The sequence below is a fragment of the Camelus bactrianus genome, chromosome 3, assembly GCF_048773025.1.
Source record: "Camelus bactrianus isolate YW-2024 breed Bactrian camel chromosome 3, ASM4877302v1, whole genome shotgun sequence".
Taxonomy (NCBI): Eukaryota; Metazoa; Chordata; class Mammalia; order Artiodactyla; family Camelidae; genus Camelus; species Camelus bactrianus.
The window spans coordinates 89879668-89906579 of NC_133541.1; the positions used below are offsets into that span (position 1 = coordinate 89879668).

At 38.3% G+C, this 26912-nt stretch overlaps 1 protein-coding gene across 2 annotated transcripts in view; it reads left to right on the forward strand.

Moving 5' to 3' along the window:
• MEGF10 (multiple EGF like domains 10) overlaps window positions 1–26912 on the forward strand; it is a 155845-nt gene that overhangs the window by 32935 nt on the left and 95998 nt on the right. For both annotated transcript variants that reach the window (XM_074360599.1, XM_074360598.1), the window contains exons 2-4: window positions 6731–6863; window positions 13971–14072; window positions 15367–15467. In XM_074360599.1, the coding sequence (XP_074216700.1) occupies window positions 6748–6863; window positions 13971–14072; window positions 15367–15467 (319 nt within the window). In that variant the 5' untranslated portion in view covers window positions 6731–6747. The remainder of the gene's footprint in view (window positions 1–6730; window positions 6864–13970; window positions 14073–15366; window positions 15468–26912) is intronic.

The window sequence follows — 26912 nt, forward strand, 5'->3', positions numbered from 1 at the left end:
GGACTCAGGCCTGGGGTGAGGCGGGGGCGGGGGCAGCCTCTCAGATCGTTCTAATAGACTGTTCTGCCCCGAGAAAAGAAAAGCCTGGATATATAGGAGTTTTTGCAACAAAGACCAGGTACTTGGTGCATCAAAAGATTACTATTAATTAAAGAAAACCAGATATCAAGTTAAGGAATTTAGCACTTTTCTATGTGTGGAAAGGTGCAAAGGTCTGGGCTCACTGAAATCATTCCTTTGATATGCACCTAACTATCTAGGGCCAGTATGCTGTTCTTTCACATCCTGAATTCCCTCAGGGTGCACCAGGGGATGGCTGCAGAGGCCAGGCTGCCTGCTCGTCCGCATCCTGTAACCTTGTCCTCACCGTGGGGAGTGGCGGTAGCGGCTGCTGACTTGATGGCCACAGCATCCTTTGTTCACTGATATGGTTGGCAATATTTTTCATTCACAGCTGGTTAAGTAGGTGAGGCTGTGCCTCTGTGTTCCCCCAGCAGCCTGTTTGGTCTTCTTCCTGGCTCTGTCTTGCTGCGTTGAGATGGTATGAGTCCGCTTAGGTATGTCAATGCCTGACATCCTCAAGGATTTGCCCAGTTTTTGCTTGAGGTAAAGTGCTCAGTGAATGCCAGAACTGCTGTTAAACACCCACTTCATGCTAATGTTTAGGGGCTTTTTTGTTGTTGTTTATAAAGCCCTTATGAGTTTATAAAATAGAATTGGAGGTTTTTTTTTTTATTTTACTAAATGTTAATAGCCACACTCAACTTATATTCTTAGAAGCTTCCAAGAAGTGCTTTGTGGCTGCTATTACAACATGATTGAGTTTGACTTAGAAGACTATCTTGGTTGTGGTTTTGAGATTAGCAAAATGACCTGGGGATTCCCAGACAAAAATATATAACATTGTACCATTTCAAATGAGTAGTTATGCTTGAGTAAAGTCATATGCTATTAGAATCACTAGCTTTGGATGGTGAAAATAGAAATCAGGACAGTGCCTCAGGGATTCCTTTTATCGGTGAAGTATTTCCATGAAAGTCCTCGTCTGAGGTTGTTCTTGGGGCAACCGGCAAGCGTTATTCTTTTGACATCTTTAATACTCTGAAGCTGGACCTCTGATGCTCTCTTCAACAGGCTCAGAGCTTCAGGAAGAACACAGCACACCTGGGCAGCCTTTCTGAGTAGTTTAAGGAAAAGCTAGTACATCCTTTGTAGATAACACGATAGAGTGATCGAGTGGACTAGGGGGCTCTTGGTATCTGGGTGGGGTGGGGGGATTGTGAAAATGTGGCTGTTCTTAATCAGGGAATCAGTTTTCATTTAGAGAACTATGAGAGGATTTTAGAGAAATGAGCTTGAAAAAACACGGGGCGAGGGCACCCAAGTTACTGCTATGGGTGCACTTAACGATTCTAGGATGGCAATAGATTTTAGAGCCTGAAAGAATTGTCTGGAATCATTTATTCCTTCGTTGTTGCAAAAATTAATTAGCAAGTCAACGCCCCATTATTTATTTCTCCCTAACACACTGATAAAGAAACTACTCCCTGTCATCAGAACGCAGACTCATCCATTGTAAGGATTTTATTCAACCTGATTGTTTATTGAGGTTTTTGTGGTAGCATAGGCAAAGCCTGCCTTCCGAGTAGGCAGTAAGAGTTAACTCTGCCTGCTGCGTTTCCTCTTTCTAATAGGAGCACTTTAGCAATGCTAATCAGTTGTACTGATTTTCTGTTTTGATTTTTCCATAATGATTAAGTGAATGATATGGAATGCAATCAAGTTTGGCACTAGGGGGTTCATGCAAATGACTTTCTTTTTTTACATTTTAATTTTTGTTAAATGTAACCACAAGGAAAGATGAAGACTGGGTGGGTAGGGGTAGCTTCACATCCAATTTAGAGTTTTGAATGTTTGAAAATGTCTATTTCAAGGAAACATGTTATCACTGTGTTGCTTTTTTTTCCAATTGAAATAATGCTATTTTTTTAAAGATTGTATTTTGTTTTCATTTGTGCTCTAAAGTGGTAGATTATAGTGTCAAACAAGATAACAGCTTAAAAGAGAAATGGGGAAGAAAAATGTATTATTGAACTTTTTTCCTTCAGGGTAGGCGTAAAGGAAAAATGGTCCACATGGTTACTCATCAAAACCTACAGAAGAAAACAAATAAAATAGGGAAAGAGTATAGGAAATGCCCCCATTCACTTGTTTTGATTGCCTATCAGTGCTTTTATTAAACAAGACAGAACAAAAGGAAAGACCACCCATGTTTCTGAATATAGGGAAACGTTCCATTTCTGTACTTCTGTACAGCTCATTGGTATGTTTGTGAAAAGTCTTCTTCCTCTGCCATGTGTAACATTTGAATTATTTTCTCAAATGGTTTTAATCAGTTTATGTGAGTTTGCATGATCCCTGCATCTTGACCTAGCAATTCTTTTTGCCTTTAACATTTTATACTTTAATGGAGATTATTCTAGAACTCAGTTAATTTTCTAATTTTAATTTGGAAAATGCTCTGGGAATAAGAGACCAAGTGACATACATACCATTTAAAATATACTATTATTTTCCCTTCCATGAAGGTCACCAGCAACTTTGCAATGCAGTTTGATTTTTCTGTATGCTCAATTTCAAAAGCAATGAGGAGGTGACCAAATTCTACTTTTTCATTTTTTTTCTGCCATCCCCATGGAGAGGCTAAAGCTTTCACAGGGCCATGCATCTGGTGCAAAGCAAGAATTTGGCGTTATAATTTTTACATTAAAAGACGACACACAGCCTCTTTCTTTATCTTGGCAGTTCGATTCATTGCTTACAGCAATCTCCAGCTTTACAGACTAAACATTTCTAATTGGGAAATGGATGGTTTGCGTCTGAGATGGCGACTCAGGACATAAACTTTCCAATTTGGGGTAATTGTTTGTGAGTAGATGGCAGATTACTGCTGACCAGCTCCAGTGTTCTGTCTTGGAGGAAAGAATGAAAAGTTAATATACATATTTCACACTTCACTGAAACAAAATACTTACCCTGACATAGATAAGGCAATGAGACAGAGAGATATTTGCCATACTTATTTGTTACAACCAAATATATGAAAGGTGTTCTTTTTCTGATGGATGAGGAATACACGATAGTATATTACATGTCTTCAACCGTGAAACGAGGATGATAAAAATACCTTCTTAGGTAAGTTATTGGGAGGATTAAATAGGTAATTCATGTAAAAGGTTCACACTGCACCTGGAACACAGTAATAGGTCAGGAAATGTTAGCTGTTATTGTTTATCATCATTGTCAGCATGACTACTTTTTATCCCTTCCTGTTAAGCAGAATAGCTTCTTTAATTATATAACATTCAGCTTCAGATTCTACAACTTCGTGATGGTTAGAAACATCAGTAACTTGAATTAATTTATAAGCTATATTTTGGCTTCTCTTTTATGCTTTATATATTGGAATTATTTTGCGGTGATGGAAATCCCCTTTTTATTTTTTTATTTTTATTTTTAAATTTTATTTTATTGAGTTACAGTCAGTTTAGAATGTTGTGTCAATTTCCAGCGTAGAGCACACTTTTTCAGTCATACATGAACTTACATATATTCCCTGTCACATTCTTGTCCATGGTGAGCTACCACAAGATCTTGTATGTATTTCCCTGTGCTATACAGTATAATCTTGTTTATCTATTCCATGTCTACCTGTCAGTATCTACAAATTTCAAACTCCCAATCTGTCCCTTCCCAGCCATCTCCCCCCGACAACCACAAGTTTTTATTCTATGTCCATGAGTCTGGGAAATCCCCCTTTTAAAGATTTCACAATCTCAGATAGTGGCTGACACCATCTTTTAATTATTCTACAAATTCATGACATTTATTCCTTATTCCAAATCAAACATTTTCTTTTGTTTTAGCCTTTGTGGAGTTAGAGATAGATAATTTGTCATAATATACTTAATATACTTGTACTTATAAACAGTCTCGGTTTCAAAGTATTTAATATTTCTTCATTTAATCTATTTTCTTGTATTTGACGAATTAAACTATTTCCTAAGTTTAGGTTTTTGCTGGTATTGTTATTAAGATAATCTTATGTTTTATTTATTTATCTTAAAATTTAAAAAATTGAAATATAGTTGATTTACAATATTGTATTAATTTCTGGTGTATAGCCTAGTGATTCATAAACTTACGTTTTAAAACCAGAAGATCATTCCTCAATAAATTTGGTTCCTAGATAGTAAAAACTGGTAACCTCCTGGAGTGGAAAGTTAGTATAACTTCTCAAAATGCCAGCTCTCACCCGGAAAATAACTGCTTTGGTCTCATAATCTGGCCTATTGTTACTAGTTTTGATACAGGAAAATGGGGTATGAGAGGATGGCCATGTCCCAGGTCTCAGGCAAGTCCCTGGGACGTGCCCCGCCATGTGAGGGTCCTTGGCTTTGCACAGGAAAGAATTCAAGAGCGAGCCATAGTAGAGTGAAGGTAGATTTTTTTCAGAGAGATACACACTCCACAGACAGTGTGAGCTGTTTCAGTAGGTGAGAGAGAGCGAGAGGCCTAGGAGATACACAGTCCAAAGGCAGAGTTCGGGCCATCTCCAGAGGTGAGAGGTAGTGGTCTCAGAGCATGGTGTCCTCTAGAAAAAAGTGAGATCGGCCACAAGGTGTGGGGTGGTTAAAGGAAAAGTAGATACACAATCCATAGACAGAGTGTGGGCTGTCTTCGAAAGCGAGAGAGAGTGACCACGAGGTGCAGGGTTGCTGATTTTTATGGGCTCGGTAACTTCCTATGCCAACAAGTGGCAGGATTATTCCAACTACTTTGGGGAAGGGGCAGGGATTCCCTGGAATTGGGCCACCACCCACTTTTTGACCTTTTATGGTCAGCCTCAGAATTGTCATGATGCCTGTGGGTGTGTCACTCACCATCCTAACACAATACAGTGAGCGTATAATGAAGCTCAAAGTCCACTGGAGATCAGATCTCCCTCCATCTTGGGCCTCAAGGTCTACTGGGAGTTGAATCTTTGGTTGCTATGTCATTGTTTTCATGGTTAGCCTTGCCCACTTCCCTCTTGTCTCAGTTTCACCAATTTACTAACAGGCAGGTGAATGCTTATTTTCTTTTGCATTAGTCAATGCATCAGCTATTTCTAATTCCATGTCCATTTTTATGATTGTATAAAGTCATTTTATATAGTGTGACAGTTGAACTTTTCCTCCTCACTAAAGTGCAAGGTTTCTGGAGGCAAAGATACAGGGAGGGTGTCCAGGCATACGCATTACAGCTGTTACAGGCTCGAGCTGACCAGTGCCTGGCATAGGGCAGGGGTTCAGTAAATGCCCACAGGTGATTTCATGTGAATGTCTCACAGGAACCTCAAATTTGACATATTTAAAACAGAACTAAAGCCTCTTCCCCCTACCTCTGCCCTCCCTGCCTCCCAGGATGAGGGCTTCTGTGACTCCATCTCCATGAGGGGCTCACCCTGCACCCAAGGGTCCCTCTCTCTTACTCCTGCATTCAGTCACCAAGTCCTATCAGTTTCACCTCCTGAAAAACCCACAGAATCACTCAGTTCCCTGCAACCGCAGTGTTACATCCTATTTCACTCAAAGTCGTGATTCAAATGACCTTCCTCTGACAGTCTCCCCCTGCAGGTCCTTCTTCCCCTGCAGCCAGTGATTTTTCTGATGTCACCCCAGACCCTTTCCTAGCTCTCTGTTATCCTTGGATGAGGTTCACATACTTGCTGATGTCTTATACAACCCGTTGTGATGTGCCCTCTGTCTCTTTCTCCAGCTGAGCTAATTTGATCTCCTTACGAGTGCCTGACCTTCCCTCACCTCTGTTCCCTTTGCCTGAAACATTCTCTTCCCTCTTCTTCTATCTCCTTTGCAGGCCTAATTCTTTTGCAGAGGTGTTACTATTTGTTTTTCCATTATGATCTTTCTTCCTCTCAATAATAACAGGTTTATTTTCTCCAATATTCACCTCCAAACACCTTTACACTGTTTTCTGTACACCTATGGAGAAACATCTATAAAACAGCTGGTTTTGCTTCTGTTTAGCAGAGGGGGAAACAGAAGCACTAAATATAAGAAACTAATGTCATGATTTTTGTCATGATTATTAAATTATCAAGATCTTAATGGTCAGGAACAGGAAGTAGATCTGTGCTTTCTGTCCAGTTTTTGCACAGTGCCTAGGACAGAGTAGGCATTCAGTGCACATTGAATGAATTTTTGAATGAATCTCAGTTTAAGCCTGAGGTGCCTCTCCCTTGAGTCAATGGAGCTTCTGTCTCATTGTTTATCCTCTAGGACAAATGAGGCCAGATTCCTCTTTGAGACCTCTTCTTCCAGAAGGGAAATATGCCTGGTGAGAGAATCTGGAAGCCTGTGTCGCTCTGAGTTGTTCGGGTAGATTCCTTTAATGTTGGCTGGCATGGATGAGAAGGCCTTTTGTTCTGGTGGCAATTAACAATGATTTGCACATTTAGTAATTTACAAAATGGTGGCCATCCTGACAACATAAGAAATACCTCTCTCTCCTGGACCATGAAAGCTGGTGACCCATCTATTTAAACCCAAGACTCGTTATGTGTGTTTCAGCCCTAGTGACAACTGCTACTGAATAGTTACTGTACTGAAAAGAATTCCATGTAGGTCATTTTAATGCTCCCCTAATTTGGATTTTTTTTTCCTTGTAGATTTTTCTTCAGAAAAAATGGTTATTTCTTTGAACTCGTGCCTGGGCTTTATCTGCTTATTGTTATGCCACTGGATCAGAACAGCGTCATCTCTGAACCTTGAAGACCCTAATGTGTGTAGCCACTGGGAAAGGTAATAGTTTCAAAAGTCATTTGAGAAGTAATTTCTGATAGATTCCTTTATGTACTATCATTATTAGTCTCATATATCAAATCAGAATTTCAGAAGAGATTGTAAAATTCCTTTTATGTAAAAATCGTTAGTTATATGTAATGAATTAGATAGTATAAGTCACTTGGTCTTAGAGAATATAATGTAAAAAAAAAAACCCTGATATACTGATTCTTACACAGGTGTGATTTTAAGTCCAGGGAAAACATGAATAACTATTAAAGTGACCTCCCTAAGGGCTTCTGCCTGCTCTGTATCTATTTGCAATAATTTGGTGGAGCTGGACTTACGTGTGGGCAGCAATAAGAGCAGTGGGAGACAGTAGGGAGTAATGTACTACAGTGCTGAAATGTATGGCATAAAAAATTCTGCGGTAGGTGGCCTGAAGGAGATGTGATTTCTGGAGGAACTGGCAAGGCTGCATGGAAATGGTGTCACTTGAGACGTCCCCGAAAACCTGAATGAGACTAATGGATGACAGTGATTGGAGGGATTCTAGGAAAGGAAGTTAGTTTGAAACCAGTGCCATGCAGACCATGAAGCGCTGTGTCCAACAGGATGAGGGTCAGTACAGTATTGGAGGAGAACAAGATTGAGTAGATTATATGAAAGCAGATGATGTAATGTCCAGATCTGTGTCCAGATTTGCAGTAGGAAATACAGAGGAAGTACAAAATAAAAGGTCATCTCATAGTCCCTTTGGAACACAAAAATAGCTCAAATCATCTAGTGATATTGTAGTGCAGTCCAACGCAGTTTACTCTGCTCTAATGCTACTTGCATTCCTAAGAAAGTATGTTTCTTTATCCAAAATTAACACTGCAAATTTTTCAGACAAATAGACAGTATCAGGTACTAAGAGTAATACACATTTTTAATAGCTGTAAGTGCAATGACATCAAACTCTTGGTCTTTTTATCCCATCACCCTCAGCACCATGCTTAGTGCACCACAGTACACATTCTCATCACTGTCGTCACCCATGGGTGGGATGCACAAAGCTCAGAGCCTTTCAAGCACAGCAGCTGTGTTGTTCTCGGGGCACACTGGTTCCTTACTCACAGTGCTTTTTTTCGGCGAGGGCCAGTCCACATATCCATTGGCAGTATTACAGTCAGGGTCACAAAAACATATTTCCTTGATCGATCAATAGAGTTATGTATCATTATGACACTTTAAGCTGTAGAAGAAACATGTATGTGTAATAAAGTTTATATATTTGTGGCATTGACTATTATACAGAATTTAGGAGGAGGGACCTCCTGTTAATTATCTTTATAATTTTCACAGAACCTTCCAGAAAACATTTCACCCACAAAGTACATAATAAATATTTATTAAAGTAATAAAAAATGAATCAATGAATACATGAATTACGGGGAACATATCAAATTTAGAAAAGGGGGATCCCATTGGTGGTTGAACTCCTTGGAGGATGATAGCTTTGGAATGGGAGAAAAAGTCAAATTTGTAAGATTTCGTGAAGTAAGAATCAAGAGGCTTTAGTAATACATTAACTGTAGGATGTGAAAGAGGCAGAAAAGGCTGAGCTTAGAATCTGCCGCGGGAAAGAGTGGAGGTGTAACTGCACACGTGGAAAAATAAAAGGAAGGGATTTGATTTGACAGGGAAGAGATCACTGATTTTGTCACGTTGTGGTCATAAGATCGAGTTGATACATGGGCCAGGAAGTGTTTGGGACTATAGATTTGGGAGTCTCCAGCATGATGAGACGTGAACAGATGAACTCTCTGAGGGAGAGGCTCTAAAGAGAAAAGAACCCAAGTCTGCAAGTAATCCAGCATCCACTCATGTACACATTTTGTCCTGATTCCTTGCTCAATATTTAGCTAAACTTACCAACACATGACTGCATTGTTCTGTTTGCCATTTTTAATTCCCAGTGTCTAAAACACTGCCTTGCATGTGGTATGTGCTCAGTAAATAATTGTTGATGAGGAAGCTCATGCTTTGATGGGAAATGACGAAATGTGGACATCACTAGTAGCGGCAGCGGGGAGAGAGCGAGCAGAAGCATGTTAATCTCTAAACATAATATAACTCCATTCTTGTACAAGTGATTAGAGTAACCTCTTTAGAGTTTTAGTACTAATGGGGAGGGAAATTGAGTGTGGAAAAAATCAGGAAATGATGGATATTTTTTTCCTGTCCATATTTTTCCAAGAACTGCTAGAAAGAAAAATTGACAGCCAAAATCTTCTTACTGATAAATTTGCTGTTATAAAGCTTTGAAGACAGGTTAAAAAAAAAAACAAACTGAAATTGCTTTGGCAACAGTGCAGAAAGGAGTATTTATTATTTAAAAGATCAAATAAAGGTGTTGTGATAAACAATAAGTTCATACTGTAAAGCACAGGGAACTATATTCAGTATCTTATAGTAACTTATGGTTAAAAAGGATATGAAAATGAATATATGTATGTTCCTATATGACTGAAGCATTATGCTGTACACCAGAAATTGACACAACATTGTAAACTGACTATACTGTAATAAAAATGTATTTAAAAAACAAAACAAAAACAATCAAAAAAAGAGTGTTGGTGACAGGTTCTCCTGTGTTTTCAAAAACTGAAATGAGCTTGAATTGAAATGGGCAGAAGATGATTAGCTTCAAGGACAAAATTCCTGGAGGTAGAGCTGAGTAGGGCTCATTGTAGGTTTTCCTTATACTCAAACACACCTGTCACCAACATCCGAGCCCTGGCCTCACCTGTAGCCTTATTTCTTAGAGTGTGGTCTGTGAAACTGTAGTGGCAGGAACCTCAGCTGGGAGCTTGTTGGAAATGCAGACTCTCAGGTCCCTCCCCAAACATACTGAACCATTTGCTTTCAAAGAAAAGCATGCCTCATTTTAATGCAGCAGTTGTGATTCTTAGAAGTTGTACATGAAATGAAATTAAGGAAAATTAAATCATTTAAAAATACACAAGGGATGCTTGTTATTAAAGGAATTCTGTACCGCATCCTTTTGGAAAATGAATGATGCCATGAATCATCTGTTCCTTCTCCCCATTCCCTTTCCCTGTTGTGTGGGTTTAAGCGTTTCCCTCTTTTGGGGTTTCTTCTAAAGAAGGCACAAATAAAGAGAAGCCATTCTCTGCCCAGTCCCTTGGGGGTGGGACACATACTGGTAGTAATTGAAGCTGCAGTCGTGAAGCAAACAGTTAAGAAATGATCATTATTACCATATCTGATTAAAGTAACAAGGTAATTTAGGTAGATAAAATGTAATTAACCACTTTGGAATGTGTCCAAGTGATGATGGCTTTTCCTCCCCCTGTTCTTTGACCTTAAATCAAATCTTGCTGGCGTTCCTCTGCAGATAATACTTAATAGGTTAGAATCATGATGATGATATGTTTTCAATGTGTTTGAGAAGGTTAAACAAACAAGCAGGAGATAAAGAGTTTGGCATCTTGATGTTGGAAATAGTGCAGAATTGAGATCAAATTCCTTTTATACTACAGTTTGCCGCTCCCTGTCTACTGTAGAAACTTTAGCTGTTCTAGTGACATCTGAGAGGGACAGAGGGGCAGGATAGTGTCTGGGAGGTCCTGGTGTTAGTGCTAGCTCCAGACTGACCACTAGTACTGGGATCTCGTTGCTCATTTGTGATGAAAATGGGATTGGGCTAGACAATCGAGAAGATTCCTTCCCATTCTGTGACTTTAAGAGCAGCTGCAGCTGAACATGGAGGTGTGGCTTGTTAGCAAAGGTGCTAATTAAGTTTAAACAGCATCCCAGGTACTGGCCAGAGAAGCAGTGATAAGGACCAGAGGAGGCCGTCCATTTCTCAGAGATATTTTCCTTCATGATGCAGGCACACAGCTTCCAGAACATGGCTTGAAAGGTGACAAAAACTTAATTGTCTAAAGATTAGTAGGTATGGAGCAAATTTGGTGTAGTCACGAGTATTTGGCAGTCATAGTTTGACTAACATGGAAAAATACTTACGATATGCTCTTAAAGTAGGTTTAAAGGTATGTGCATAGCATGAATATAAAAATATAAAAACAAAAAAGCTAAACTAACACTAAAAACTAAGAACCCCTAGCAACTGTAAAGAAATTCAGCCAAATGGTGGTGGTGATTAGGTCAGACTTATGAAATTCTCTCACTCTCTTCTTAAAAGTTTGTTTTCTAGATTTTCTACTGTGATGATAATATTAAAAATGAAAAATAAAAAGAGAGATTGTTTAGAAAAGAAAAAAGAGTGTATAAAAGAATTTTAGATTGAAAAGGCTTAGAACCCTTCTGTAAACTGGAAGCCTCAGTATCTGATCAAAGGGAAAAGTAATTTACGTTCAGTCTGTTCTTCGTTGAGTTTGAGACTCCGAATAATTCTAATAAGAAGTGTTAAGATTGAAGAGAAATACTCAACCATAGTGAATTTTAGATTCCGATTTCCCCCAAACTGTGTATGTCTCTCCATCAAAGTCATAGCATGTTATTTTTAGCATTTATTTACTTGCTGGCTTCTCTTTGAGGGCAGGAATTGCATGTGAGTTTTTCAATAATTGTTTGTTGAATTGAAATATTTAATGGTTTGATTACCCTTTTATAGAGATGAGCTTTTTTTATGTCCTAAAAGCAGAGACACATCCTGCAATGTGTGCTCTTGGTGAAAAGCTATTGTCCAGAAGAGGAAATTCCTGTACTTTAACATTTTCTCCGTGTAAGCAACCTTCCAGGCTGCTAGAAATTAGTGAAGATGCTTTTCACATGTGCTTGTGGAGTCAGCTCCCCCATTACATACAGTGGCCTGTGTTTGCTGATCATCACTTTTGCTCTCCAAAGCGTTCAGGCCTTAACACCATAACGTGGCCTGTGACATTTCGTGGGAATACTGCATCACATCTTGTTCCAACCGACTAATTTAGTTCAGCTCGATTAGTGTTGTAAGGCCTGGGAGATGACATTGTTTTGCCCAAGTGGCATTAATTTAGAGTGGTTTCTTTTGCATTCCTACAGCACACGTGAAAAGCTGCTCTGTTTTGCTCGTGGGTAACGTAGGACTGCCTGTAGAGCCGCCCCACACACAGGACGTGTGTTTACTTTGTTCTCTACTGGAAGTGGAGTGGGGAGAGAAGGCTGCAGGCCTCAAGACTCAGTTATTTACAAGCAGCTGGAGAGGGAGAAAAAAGGATTGGCTAGGAAGTCTTAGAATTTGCGTCGTCCTGAACCTCAGGACACTGCTAGGGGTCTGAAGAAAATATGAGTAACTTCATGTGATAGTTCCCTCCAAGAACATTTATGTTTTAACTGCGGCCTCTCGCTTTAACCTGAAGGAGTTACATCAGAGATGTAGGGAGTCACATACTCTGTACTTGTCTGAACCTGTTCTTGTAAGGTGTCATCTGTAGGAGTGGAAGGAAGTAGTCCTCTAAAATGCACGTTAGAAATCCAGAATGCCAAGTCAGGAACATCTCTGACCCCCTGCTTTTAAGATGTCATCATCAAAACCTAGGAAAGTGAGCTTATCTGTTGAAGGTCAGGCAGTTTCTCAGGATCAGATCAGGATTCTAAACCTGCCTTCTTGTAATCCAGGGATCTTTTCAGTGGGACCTATTGCCCCTGCTTATAATTTCTGAGGATCCCTCAATTTACCTAGAAATCAAGTTGCAATGTCACAGAGAATAAAATATACAAGTGTGAATAGTGTAATTAGTTTACGGATGTCTCATAATGACTAAGGGAGGCCACCTGGAGAAAGAACTCCCGCTGTTTGTGAGGCCAGTTCTGCTCTCTATCTAACCTGAATTCTTCATGCTGAAATTTTAACCTCATTTCCTTCCATACCGTATATAGTTGATAGTTCGTATTAATGAACTTGGGTTATTGATCTGCAGCAAGTGAGTACATGAGTGTGACCCTTTTTTTTTGGTAGTTAGTGTGAATTCAAGATTTTAGTGGGAATCTTTAAGAGACTGTTAAAGAAAACAGAATAAATTGTTCTGAAAAGGGAATTCTCCAGATTTTCCTGTAGGCTAGAAATCTAAGCTCTTGTGCATATAATAGACTGCTTTGGAATGAAAAAGTATGGGATTTGAACATCAAATGGTCTGTATAGTTCATGGATGTCCCCCCCCCCCCATTCTTAGGCCCATAGAATTGCATGCTTTTACTCTAACAAGAAGCTGTTAGTGAAAATATATTGGAAAACAGACTGTTTAATTAGCAGCAGGTTGTTGGTAAGATTATCTCAGGCTAATTGTCTCAGCCATGTGTTTAGAATCAGGTTTAAAGACTTTCTAGCTTTTATGGAGAGGTTGTATATATTCTTTCATTGCCTGAGAAGTAGGGCAGGCACACAAAAGGAAATTATTCCAAGTTCCAACCAGAAAAGTATACTCTTTCTGATTTTCTGGAATCTGTAGCAAAATGTACTCGAGTTGTCTCTTTGCTGATTTACCCTTATTATTTACAGAAGGCCTAGATTGAAAACTTTTTGTTAAAGGTCTTAGTTGTCCTTGGACCCCTGGGGGCTGGGGAATGGAATTAAATACAGAAAAATATGTGGTGATATGCTTTTAAATTTAGGAGTATCAGAGTTTATGGTGATTCATCAATGAGAATTTTTTTGAAGCTTATTGCAAGAACTCCTGTCTTAAATATATTAATATTAGATTAGAAATTTGGGGTTAACAGATACACGTGACTATACATAAAATAGATAAACAACAAGGACCCACTGTGTAGCACAGGGAACTATATTCAGTTTCTTGTAATGAGCTATAATAGAAAAGGATCTGAAATTATATGTGTGTGTATGTATGTATAACTGAATCGCTTTGCTGTACACCTGAAACTAACATTGTAAAATGACTATACTTCAATAAAAATAAGAATTACAAATATATTATTAATATCGGGCCATTTGGGGTTCTAGTTCAAATAGAAACCTGTAAACATAGACATTTTCTGTTAAGTCAGTGTGGAGTTGCAAGTGGAAATAATTTAGCCTACGATTGTTTTTTTGTACATAGCAAATCATTAATGTAAGAAAGAGTAATACCGATTCCTTCTCTTTCTTCTTCTTTTCAGCTATTCAGTGACCGTACAAGAATCGTACCCACATCCCTTTGATCAAATTTACTACACTAGCTGCACTGACATTCTGAACTGGTTTAAATGCACGCGGCACAGGTAATGGAAGCTCAACTATATTGATGAGTTTGGCTAACTGGGAAGGACTCTGATACAATCAGGGATATTAAACACTTAAGAAGGTGCATCCGTTCATCTAGTGAATGGTTACTGAGTGCTTGCTATTGGCATAGCAGTATATTCCAAATCACAGGAGACAGAGAAAAGCAAAAATGTTGTCTGTGCACTTAAAAGAGCTTGCACAGAAAAGGTCTCCTGATTACCCACATTTGCTTAGCAAGAATTCACCCCCCTTGTTGGGCATAACTAGGGGGAGACACCAGATAATAAGAAACTCATATCCTACCCTCTGTTTCTATTTGAACATCTAACTCAGTTCAGACTAACTTAAATTTGACCTCACCTTAAGCTAAAATAAGCCACAGTTTTTTTTCTATAAATGTGAAAACAGGAACAACATATTAAATAACAGTGTTATTAGGGAAGAAAACTGTGGTACCTTGAATTCATTAGTGAAATACTTAGAGTTATATGGGTCCTGGGTGGAGCGTGACACCTTCTGATTTCTGCTACAATAAATGATGTTTGTGTTCAGCGTCATTTCTTCAGGAAAGCTTTCTTTGACCACTTTGTCTAAACCAACTTTCCCATCCTGTCACAATCTATTCCCTGATTACTCAATCACAGCATTTAATCATTACCAGCTACTGTTTGATGCATTTGTTTGCTTAATGTGTATATTAAATTCTGCAGATCTGTCTTCCCCAGTGAGAGCAAGAGTTTTATGTTTTTTCACTCACTGTGAGCTCTTTCCTCAGTGCCTAAGAATATAAGAAGTGCTTAATAAATGTGTGTTATAGAAATGAATCAGTAAATGAATGAAGCTTTAGTTAAATGTATAGGTCTTTGTTAGCTTTCTGTTTTATAGTGAGGTAAGACTACACTGACAGATTTTTAAAAGAATTCTGTGAATTCTTCCTCTAAAGCGTGTGTAGATAAATGATGGATTATTAGGTAAGTATCATGTATGAAATTAATACCTTCCAAGATATCTCAAGATAAGTGAAGTAGGGAGGTCATGAAACTTCTGATCCTTTGAAATAAAGTGTAGGTTGGCTTAAATGGGCAGTCAGTATATTCTTAGCAAATTGGGGAGTTAGCATAATATGGGTCAAAACATATCCCATGTTTCTTCTTAAATATTTTGGAGTACTTTACTTCTTATACCTTTATTATACTTAAGAGTTCTTTTTTGTATTAAGAGATAGATTCTTGGTTTTGAAGCAAATTGCAGGTTAAAAGAAGTAACAGTGTGGTTTTCCCCTTTATATAGAATCAGTTATCGGACGGCCTATCGACACGGAGAAAAAACTATGTATAGGCGCAAATCCCAGTGTTGTCCTGGATTTTATGAAAGCAGGGAAATGTGTGTCCGTAAGTAAGATTTACACCTCTTGAAGGTTCATTTATTTTTTGCTATGTTGGTTTGTGTCTGTTAACGGCAGCCGAGATGGAGGCCTGGGAAGATGGGGCACCTTGGATCATTTCCTTTTACTCACTGCTGCTTTCTTGGCCTCTGTAAGGAAGGACGCATTCACTGTGTCCCTCTGTCCTATCAAAAATATCCAAATGAATGTCACTTGAAGAGAAAAAAGATATTAGAGAAAGATAATTCAAGGCCGAATGCTGCAGTATGGTTACAGCTCTTCAGTACACGTCTGTTTGGAAACCGGTCAGGGAGTCATTAGACTTAGGACACAGAAGAGTACAGAGATATAACCTTCCTGCAACAGCTCCCCAGAGTCCGGAGTCAACTTCCGAGAGGCCAGCTTGTTCTTTCCTGACACAGAATGATAGGCTTCTTAAAAGTAGAGGAACTTTCACAGTGAGAAATGACTATACGTCTGGGTCACAGAGTAGACATTTTTCCATTGTCATTTCTCTCTTCTGTCCTCTCCCCGTCTTGCCGATTCATCCTAAGGTACCTTGAGATAAGTTTGATGTTTTATGATGCCCTTTAGGAAATCCTAGAATATCATGTGAGGTGTGTTTTGCAGTTGGGGTTTCTTGCTACGGTGTATAGGACACTTAGAACAGAGATCACTCACGATGATTTTATTGAAATATTTTGGCTCAACACAAAGCTAGAGGAGCACCTATGCTTTCTGAGCCGAGATGCTGGTGTTGAGTAGCATCGAGAGAGACAAAGTTCTACTCTAACTTGGAGGCAGTAGGAATGATTGGACGCATTTGGGCTTAAGACTCCACGGAGCTAAGTGATAGCACTGGCTCTGCCACACTCAACCGGGTGGCCTTGGATAATCCATTTTTAGCTCTTTGAGGCTAATTTGCTTGAGTAGAGAGAGGGCTTGGGCCAGTGTATGTCATCTTCCAACCCCTGGATTCTAGTCTCTATATAGTCAGGGGTGATTCCTCAAATTTGATTCAAAACTGAAGCTATATATCATAATAAATGTGCATCGAAAAAGCATTAGAAAATGTACCTGGACAGAAAGAAGAAAATACAAATACATTGCAAATGTCTCTCCTGGTCAGTACATGTACTTCTGTAATGTATTGCAAATGTCAGTATGTTATTGCATTATAGGTTTTTATTTAACTGATCTCAACTGTTGAGTAGTTATGTGATTTCCAAGTTTTACTTACTATGGACTGCTTTAGAAGACATCATTGTGGTTAAGTTTTTGTTTGTATATGTAATTAGTAGGTAAGGATAACTTCCTAGAAGTAGAATTGCTGGGTCAGAGGTATATACATATACATAGAATGTTTGGTGTGTTTCCGGTTTATACCCCCATCAGCAGTATAGAATGTCTTTTTGCTTATACTCTGCTAATTTTCCCTTTGCTATTTTTCTTAATTTGCATGTATTTGATTAATAATGATGCTGAATAAGAAAAATTACATGTTTACAATCAAACTTCTTAGAGAAAAATCACAAACTTATCTCTATGACCCTGGCTGATGGGAAATTTTCAAAGGAAAGCCCTGAATACACATGGCGTGGAGAGTGGGGAGGCCTGGCTGGTGAGGCTGGCCACTGCCTGGAGGCTTCCAAGTGACATTATCTTGGTGTCCTTGCTAGGGTTCAGACTTACGAACACAATTGTCAGCACACTGAGAAAACAGTTTTATCTCCCAGGATTCATTTCTGTTAACCCAGGTCATAGGAATCATGTTTAAAGCCAGGATGCTAATTCATTGTTATAGAGAACCTGGAGAGGTGCTTACACAGTCTTCTGGCCATACCTCCTCTTGTTGAAGGTCTGGCATGTGGGAAGCTGCATTTTACTGGCAGCTGATGTAGGGGAGCATGTATCTGAGCAAGGTTATTTAGAGAATTTCAGTGCTTCATGATTCCAGCCTTCCATAGCAGACTGACTCAGAAAGCAGTGCAATCCCACTGCACCGTCATACCTGGTAAAAATTATTACCGTCATAGGATGGCAGAGATAACTTTTCCTTGATCCCACACTAGACAGATTGCAAAGTATCCTCCTGACTGCTTGGATGGACATCTCTAGCATTTGCCTCTGAAATTCTTTTCTAAGCCTTCTTGGCTGACCAACTGCCCTGGAGACTGAAACATTTTTCCTTTAGATATGTTAATGTATTTAATCAGCTTAGTGTCAGTCTCAGAGGCCTGGGAGCTATTTGGTGTCTTTAGGGTATTTTGCATCTCTCCCCTCTGATGTCTTGATTTCATAGTTAAACCCCAGAGGATGGTAGAGCTTCCCTTACTCCCCTGTTCTTGGGGACGCCTCCAGTAAATCTTCCCTACTCTCAACAGCTGGCTCTAGTGAGGCACCCTTGTGGATACAGAAGGAAGAGAGGACACATGATTCTTGGTTCTGCTTTCAGAATTTTTTTTTTTTTTTGACTAGGTTTTGCTGCCAGGCATATAGCACAGCCACTATTTTTAACCTTTTCTAGGAAATTATCAAAAGGAATTGAAACATAGGAATTGATTATAATTTTAGTTTAATTTTTGGTAGTCAGTTTACCTAGAAGGCAAAAAAGGATGTTTTCACGTAACTACCTATATTAGAAAACCAGTTTCTTTTAGGTAGCTGGAGAAGCTCTTCTGGAGAGCATGTCTCATCCTTCCATTCCTCCCCACCCTTGCTTTGTCCTGCCGAGATTACACATTTCTGCTAAACTCTCAGGCTGTGCAGAGCTGCTAGTCCACAGAGGATACTCTGAATAACAAGGCTCTTTGTTCAGAAGATAGACATGTGCTATTAGGTGAGAAGAGTCAAAATGGAGTGTAGGGAATCGCGTGGTTAAAACCCTTTCCTAAGAGTCGGATTGGAAAAAGAATGGATTGGAAAATTTTCCATAAAGAAAACATTACTACACATGAAGATGTCTGTGATTCCTCCATGAGGTTTTAACCTGTTCAGAAAATTAATTAAACTTCTAAGTTTATTCATTTTCTGAGTTATTGTTATTGCCTAATCATGTGTTTCATTACCTTTTTAAAAAATGGAATGTCATTTATTTCTTTTCTTGACTTAAAAAAATTGAAATATAGTCGACATGCAGTATTATTAGTTTAAGATTACTACGTAGTGATTTGACATTTGCATACGATGGGAAATGATCTCCACGATAAGTCTAGTATAATCTGTTTCACCTATTTCACCCCCACCCCAAAACCACTTATTTGTTCTCAATATCTATGATTCTGTTTTCATTCTGTTTTGTTGTTTTTAGATTCCACATATAGGTGAGATCATACAGTATTTGTCTTTCTTTGACTTATTTCACTTAGCATATTACCCTCTAGATCCATTCATGTTGTTGCAAATGGCAAGATTTCATTATTTTTTATGGCTGAATACTATCCACTATCTATATCTATATAGATATAGATAGATAGATACCACATCTTCTTTATCCATTTATCCATTAATGATACTAAGTTGTTTCTATCTGTTGGCTATTGTAAATAGTGCTGCAGTGAACATGGAGGTGCAGATTTTTTTGTGTGTATTAGTGTTTTATTTCCTTCAGATAAATACACAGAAGTAGAATTGCTAGATTGCATATTGTAGTTCTATTTTGAATTTTTTGAGGAATACCCATACTATTCTCCATAGTGGCTGCACCAGCTTACATTCTTACCAACATTACAAGAGTGTTCTCTTTTCTCTTTCTGTAAGATATGGTTCAGTTTCCTTTTTTTGCATGTGACTGTCCAGCTTTCCCAACATCATTTATTGAAGACTGTTCTTTCTCTCATATATTCTTGGCTCCTTTTCCATTAATTAATTAACTATATATGCATGGGTTTGTTTCTGGACTCTCTATTATGTTCCATTGATCTACATGTTGTTTTTATGCCACTACCATGCTGTCTTGATTACTAGAGTTTTGTAATAAAGTTTGAAATCAGGAATTGTAATACCTCTAGCTTTGTTCTTCTCTCTCAAGATTGCTTTAGTTATTTGGGGTCTTTTGTGGTTCCACACAAATTTTAGGATTCTTTTTCTACTTCTGTGAAAAGTGCCACTGGAAATTTGATAGTGATTGAATTGAATCTGTAGGTGGCTTTGGGTAGTATGGACATTTTAGCAATATTAATTCTTCCAACCATGAGCATGGAATATCTTTCCATTTATTTGTATCTTCTTCAGTTTGTTTCCTTAGTGTCTTAAAGTTTTTAGTGTACAAGTCTTTCACCTCTTTGATTAAATTTATTCTGATTTTTAATTCTTTTTGATGCAATTATAAATGGGATTTTTTTCTTAATTTCTTTTTCTGATGGTTTTTTAACTTAGTGCTAATAATTAATTTTTGACTTACTAAAGTTGGAAATCCAAAACCTTGTTGCTTCTCAACATAAAAAACAAACTTATGGTTACTAAAGGAGGAAAGTTGGGGGAGGGATAAGTTAGGAGTGTGATATTTACAGATACAAACTACTATACATAAAATAGATAAGCAACAAGGATTAACTATATTACACAGGGAACTATATTCTTTATCTTGTAATGCCTGTAATGGAGAATAATCTGAAAAAAATATGTAATTGAATAACTTTGCTATATACCTGAAACTAACACAAGATTTTAAATCATCTATACTTCAATAAAACAACAACAACAACAACAAAACCCCTAGTTGTTTAAGCTACATTTATCTTACAGATATTTCATTTATCAGTCTAACAAACTTTAACAAATACATCAAAGGGCCTTTGATTAATGTTCTACATATTTAAACTCCATCAGGTTTTTAAAATAGAATTTGTATATTTAATAAATTTGATTTCTGTTTCAAATGATTCAGCTTTTAGGCTGACAAGCCATCTTGTGCTTAAATAATTTTTGTAAATTTGGTAAGTTCAATTTATTAATAAGGTAGAATCTTAAATTATTTTAAATGTTCTAATATTGCATTTGTAAGATTTCAACATTAAAATAACATTTCTAATCAATTATTTTACTACACATTAAAAAAAGAAATTAAAAGACTGACCTCTTATTGTAATAGACTATGTTCTTTTAAATATTACAATTATCCTCTTAAAACTAAAATTATGAATACTATAGATTTTGATTCTCTTACACATTTCTATATAAAATTCAAAATAATCGCAAGGCTGATAGTCAATTACCCCCCTAAGCAAATAATTATATCATCTCATGTTTTTTGGTTTATTTTAAAGTAATATTTTGATAGTCTCTTTTCAGTTTGCTAAAATTATTTATTTAGTTGCTTATAATAAGAAATACATAACGTTAAATTTGCCATCTTAATCATTTTTAAGTGTACAGTTCAGTGGTGTTGAGTTTATTCACACTGTCGTGCGACAGACCTCTAGAAATTTTTCATTTTTCAAAAGTGAAACTGTATTCCTGTTAAAACCTAATTCACCCTCTTCCCTATCTCCAGCTCTTGGAGACCACATTTTTACTTCTACTTTCTATATCTAGGATTTTGACAATGTTTGATGCTTCATGTGAGTGGAATCATCTGGTCTTTGTCCTTCTATGATGGACTTGTTTCACTTAGTTGAATATCCTCGAGCTTCATCCATATTGTAGCCTGTGACAGGATTTCCTTTTCTTGTTTTAAGGCTATGTAATATTCCTTTGTATTGTTTTCTGATGTTTTTAAAATACCGGAGAACATGTTCCTTAATTAACTGCCTTGATCAAACATACTGAGTCCATTGTCTGTTCTAGATGTTACATCCTATATTCCATAGTTTTAAGACACATGATTTACTAGTCCTAGTTTTCAAGTTAGATTACAGCCCTCAAACCAGGTGGGTTGGATCCAATCCAATTGATTGGATTTGTGTATCTTTAACTGTTAAGATATAGAAGTGTATTTCTTTGGCCAACTTTAACTACCCTGGTAATTGCTACAATTATGTATTCTTTTCATATAATTCTTATGTTTTATGACCACGCATCTCTTGTAAATATTGGTATCTGGTTGCATTTTGCAAATGTCATGGCTCTGTTTGAATATGAAATCATAATCTCTAAGATCATCATGTTCATCCTTTTCTGTCTTGCCTTGGTGCTGGTCCCATGTACAGCCTGAAGTTATAAGAGTGGATCAACAGTCTCCAGACACTTTCCAACTTCCATCTTCTCAACACCCTCATCCCAAGATTTCATATAGTTCTCTAATTTAAAATTTTGATCTTATTCCTAAAATGAAAAGATGTATAACCCAACTTGGCTTAAATGTAGTATGTTCCAAGATTATCTGTTAACATCTATTGCCTCCTCACTCTTTTGCCTGCCTCACTTACATTTTCTTCCTGCCTTCTTGTCTTCCTGCCTACCTGCCTGCCTACGTATCTACCTACCTGTTCTAATGTCGGACACTTAAATGATGCTCACTACAGCCACTAAAATATTTTGCTTCTCTTTGCACACATGAATAGTTCATAAGACAAATTTAGTGGGATTAAGTTTGGCTATGAGATGAAAATTGTTTCTTTCTCACGTGAGTCCAGAGGTGGGTAAACCAGTAGGGAACCCAGGTAATTTCCACCTTTCTGCTCCACTCTCTCTAGGGTACAGCCTTCATCTTCATGTACCATTATTGATCTCCCCACATCAATCTGGTCCCATATTTCTAAATTTGGTTTCATGGGACTCAGAAATGCTCACAGGACAAGCACAGCAGAGTAGAAAGTTGGCAACTATCCCTCTAAGGGAAGGAATGGCTAATCCTGAAATGAGGTTGGCCATACACTGTCCTTGTAATGTCCTTGAATTGATGGCAGAGAAAACAGGTCATTGAAAGCAGGGCCACTTGCAGCAGAATCGGGAATGGACAAAGGGCACAGCATGGTGTCCCTTCTCCAGTGCAACTCCCATCCTTTTGCCCAGATACCCAGTCTTTTCCTCCTGGTTGGTGCTGCAGAGGAAACTGTTCTGATCAGTGTTTCCTTTGTGGTGGACTTGACTCTGTTACCCTATTTTTTGTTAGATGGCGGAGGTCAAATGCTAACTTCAAATTAAAGCTGTAAAGAGAACATCACAGGCAGTGTGGCTTGCAAGGAAGACAGAGGAAGAGGTTTGGGTACCGGGTCACTACTCTGTGGCCTTGTTGGCCAGCTCTGATGGTAGAGGATCAGTTCCCATGGATGTGCCCTGGCTGCCTTTGGCACTCATTAAGAGAACTTTGGAACCGTAAATAAGAAGCCTTCACTCCCACACACTGAACTATATATGATTTCCTGTTCTTTGCAGAAAGGAGAGTGACAATTGATTATCATAGTGCTGAATGAATATTCACAGCTGATTTTTAACTTGGCCGACTTTATGAAAAACTGAGCTGGATGGAGGTAAATAAGGAGTTAGAACTGTGATTGGTGTTTATATAAAAAATTATTCCCGCAGATGAACTTTACTCTCATTTGAATGTCATGGTTTAGTAAGCAATGGGTTTTAAACCCAAATTTTAGGTTAAGGGCTTAAAGACATTGGTAGCTCACTTACCCAAGGACTATTTCTCTTCCAGGAGACAGGCCACACAGGTGGCACTTTAGGGGGCCCATTTAGGCTGTTTACTATATAACTCTTACATTTCTCTCTACTTCTTCCTTTTATATTGGAATATTATGTTATATAGGCCAGAATTAGAGAAAAGCTTCCCTTTTGGGAGAGAGGGTAACATTTCTTAGAAGCAGCTACCTGGAACGTTGTGTTTAGAAGGATTCTTAGGCCATGTCTGTGCTGAGAGAGAGAACAGAGTGACTCATTAATGATTTCTGTCATGGTCATTGGGTGGCCTGAGCGCCCCACATTTGCTATATCTGTATGAGACTCTCTCTGGCATCCTGTGACATTTTGGACCTCTTGAGTCATGGAGCTATCAATTGAGGTTCCTAAATCTTGCACCTGGTCATAGGCTCCTGTTACACCTAGCTTGTCCATTTAACTGGTAAGTTCTATATACTGTTCCTGCTGTTCTCTCCAGGAAGAATGAATTTCCTCTTTGTGAGCTGGAATATTTAGCAAGTTAAGTCAGGATTATATTGTGAGTAGTTTTGTTTAGGGAGTGGAAAAAGGTTTTCAGTGGCCACATTTCGCCTTGGTGCCAGCTATCGGATGATTGCAGGTTGGGGAACTGGCCACATGGGCAAGGCTGTTGGGAAGAGCTGCTCTGCAGGTATTTGATTCCCCCACCTGGAGATGCTGGAAGGACATGTTTTTAATTCTTTATCTAGGCTTAGGTCATTTTGGTCTTTTGCTGCTGAAGTTTTGGGCTCAGATTTTTCAGAATGAGAAGAGCTGGGGTGCAGGGCAAGAAGCCTTGTTTGGGGCTATGAAAATTCAGCCTTTGGTAGATGGCTATTGTGGGGTGAGCTGGGCTTCTCTGGGTGATTTAGGGGAGCCTGCTGAGAATTTGGGGGAGGAGGAGCACCTCCCTGAAGTTGTCATTTGGACTTGTTTAACTCTCACACTCACAGGCTTGTTTAATAATAAAGTTGTGATCCTGTCAAGTATTCCCAAGCAACCTGAGTGTGTAGTCTCTTTGAAGCAGATCCTTTTGAGTGCAGATGAAAGTGAGACAATCCCGTTAGGCTAGCCAGAGAGACCTTGAGCTGACAGCAGTCAGATGGTACGTTCCTAAGTACACCTACCCGTGATGCCCTTTCTGCCACTGGCAGTGGATTTTTTCATGTTTCCATAGGGACCCTGTATTCTGTTTCCATGGAGCCCGACTTGGTTCAGAGGAACTTACTAGTAAATACTGGGAAAGACTCTTTGTCCACATACTACACCAGCAGAAATTCCAATTTTCCCACACATCTATCGGAATCTAATTTACTCTAGTTTTGGTCTTTGGTCTCTGCTAGTAGTGAAGATTGGAAATCTGGTTAAACAATGCAGGGAACTTTTCTGCTTTATTGATTGGCAATGCTTGTTCACTACTTAGGATTTTTTTAAATAGGAGCCATGAATTTAATAATAATAGTCATAAAACCACTATGAATTCAAGATACTCTCCATCTGAACAGATGGAAATCCTATCTGTTGCCTGTTTTTTGCTTAAGAAACCCTGACTGTTGAGTCCCATGGAGACAGGGCCGAAGGGAAACCATGGTAATGCTTGACCTTCTCTCGAAAATGAGTTCCTGCAATTTCAGCCTTTGCAGGACAGGTAGAATTTTTACAGTCCTAATAATTTACACAGTCTCCTTGCAGGGATAGATAATAGCTAATATAAATGCTCAGAACTGAGAAGCAATTTTGTACTGCACTGTGGTTCAAATCTTTTTTAGAGAAAAGTAATTTAAAAATAATGGGAAAAGCACCTTTTGATCTAACTGACCAACCACAAAACATTGACATGACCGGGTGATGACAGAACTTGCATTTTTAGTCTAGGATAGCTACTGTCAGCACAGTCTGGTGGTAAACCTGCACCTCCCTCCAGCCACACACACAGATGCTGAAGGGAGAGGGAGAGTGACGTACTGATGATACAGGCAGTCCTATGTGGACACTGTTGTTTCCTTGAGCTGCAGGAATATCCCAAGTTCCAGATGTGGTTTTTTTTTTCTCGATGAATAATTCTTAAAAAGATTTAAAGGAAATCAACTAGAGTTCCAAGAGAACCAGCAGATAGAGAAGCAGTCTTCTTAGATCACAGAGGGGAGCATGATCTGAAGGTGAGCCAGCTGGGCACATTGGAGGAGCAGAGGATGTATGGCAAGTCTAAAGATATGGCACCCAAACTGGGGTTTAAGCTTTAAAAACAACTGAGTTAATTTATTGAACTTAGTAATTGAGGGACAGAAAAGGAAATGTGCCACCTCAGATGAAATCCATCTGTTAATCAAGGGATGAGAATGGGTTTCCAGAAACTTGGATCCTGGACATTATGTGTAGCTGCATGCCCCTGGTGTAAGCTACTGAATACGCTTCTTGCATAATTCATTGTTGCATTGCCCAGTACAATTGGGAAATGCCTTGTGCTAGATCCCCTTTCTCAAAAATTTACAATAATCTGTTGAAAACTTTGGGAATACTAAGGCATGTCTCAAATTTATTTGCCCATGAAATTCCCTCCTCCTCCACCTCTCTCTCTTTTTTTTTCCCCCAAGAACATAATGGGACTAATAGTCCACAGAGTCTACTTACTTGGAAAACAACGCTGTAAGTCATTTGGTTTGCTTTTGTATAACCTTAGACTGGTAATTATAAACATTTAGGTTTATCTGAGACCATTTAGATCTTTAATTTCTTGTTTTTACCAGCCTTATTGAGACATTATTGACATAGCGTTATGTAAGTTTAAGGTATACAGCTTGGTGATTTGATAGACTTAACATATTGCAAAACGATTACATAACAGATGAGTTAATACCTCCATCATGTCACATAATTATCATTTCTTTTTTGTGGTGAGAATATTTAAGATTTATTCTCTTAGCAAATTTCAAGTATATAATACAGTATTGCTAACTGTAGTTACCCTGCTGTACATTACATCCTAAGAACTTGTTCATCTTACAACTGAAAGTTTATGCCCTTGGACAAAAATCCCCCCATGTCTCTCCCCCCACCCCTGACACCCAACCCTGGCAACCACCATTTTACTCTCTGTTTCTATTAGTTCAGCTTTTTTAGATTCCACATGTAAGTGGTATCATACAATATTTGTCTTTCACTGTCTGACTTACCTCTCTTAGGATAATGCCCTCAGGGCCATCCATGTTGTCACAAGTGGCAGGATTTTCTTCTTTTCCTATGGCTGAATACTATTTTGGGGTGTTTGTGTGTGTGTGTGTGTGTGTGTGTGTGTGTGTATGTATGTATGTATGTATGTATGTATGTATGTATCACATTTTCTTCATCTACTCATCTGCCAAAGGACATTTGAGTTGTTCCCATATCTTGGCTATTATGAATACTGCTGCAATGAACATGGAGTATAGATAGCTCTTTGAGATCCTGATTTTATTTCCTTTGGATATGTACTCAGAAGTAGGATTGCTGAATCATACGGTGATTCAATTTTTAGCCTTTTAATGAGCCTCCATACTCTTTTACATAGTGGCTATATTAATTTTCATTCCCACTAACAGTACACAAAAATTCCATTTTCTCTATGTCCTTACCAACATTTCTTATCTCCTGTTTTTTTGATGATAGCCATTCTAACAGATATAAATTGATATCTCATTGTGGTTTTGATTTGCATTTTCCTGATGATTAGTGATGATAAGCACCTTTTCATGTGACTATTGGTATATGTTCCTTTCATACAGTGTTGAATTCAGTTTACTAGTATTTTGTTGAGGATTTTTGCAACTCTGTTCATCAGAGATACCAGCCTGTAATTTTCTTTCTTTCTTTTTTTCTTTTCTTTTTT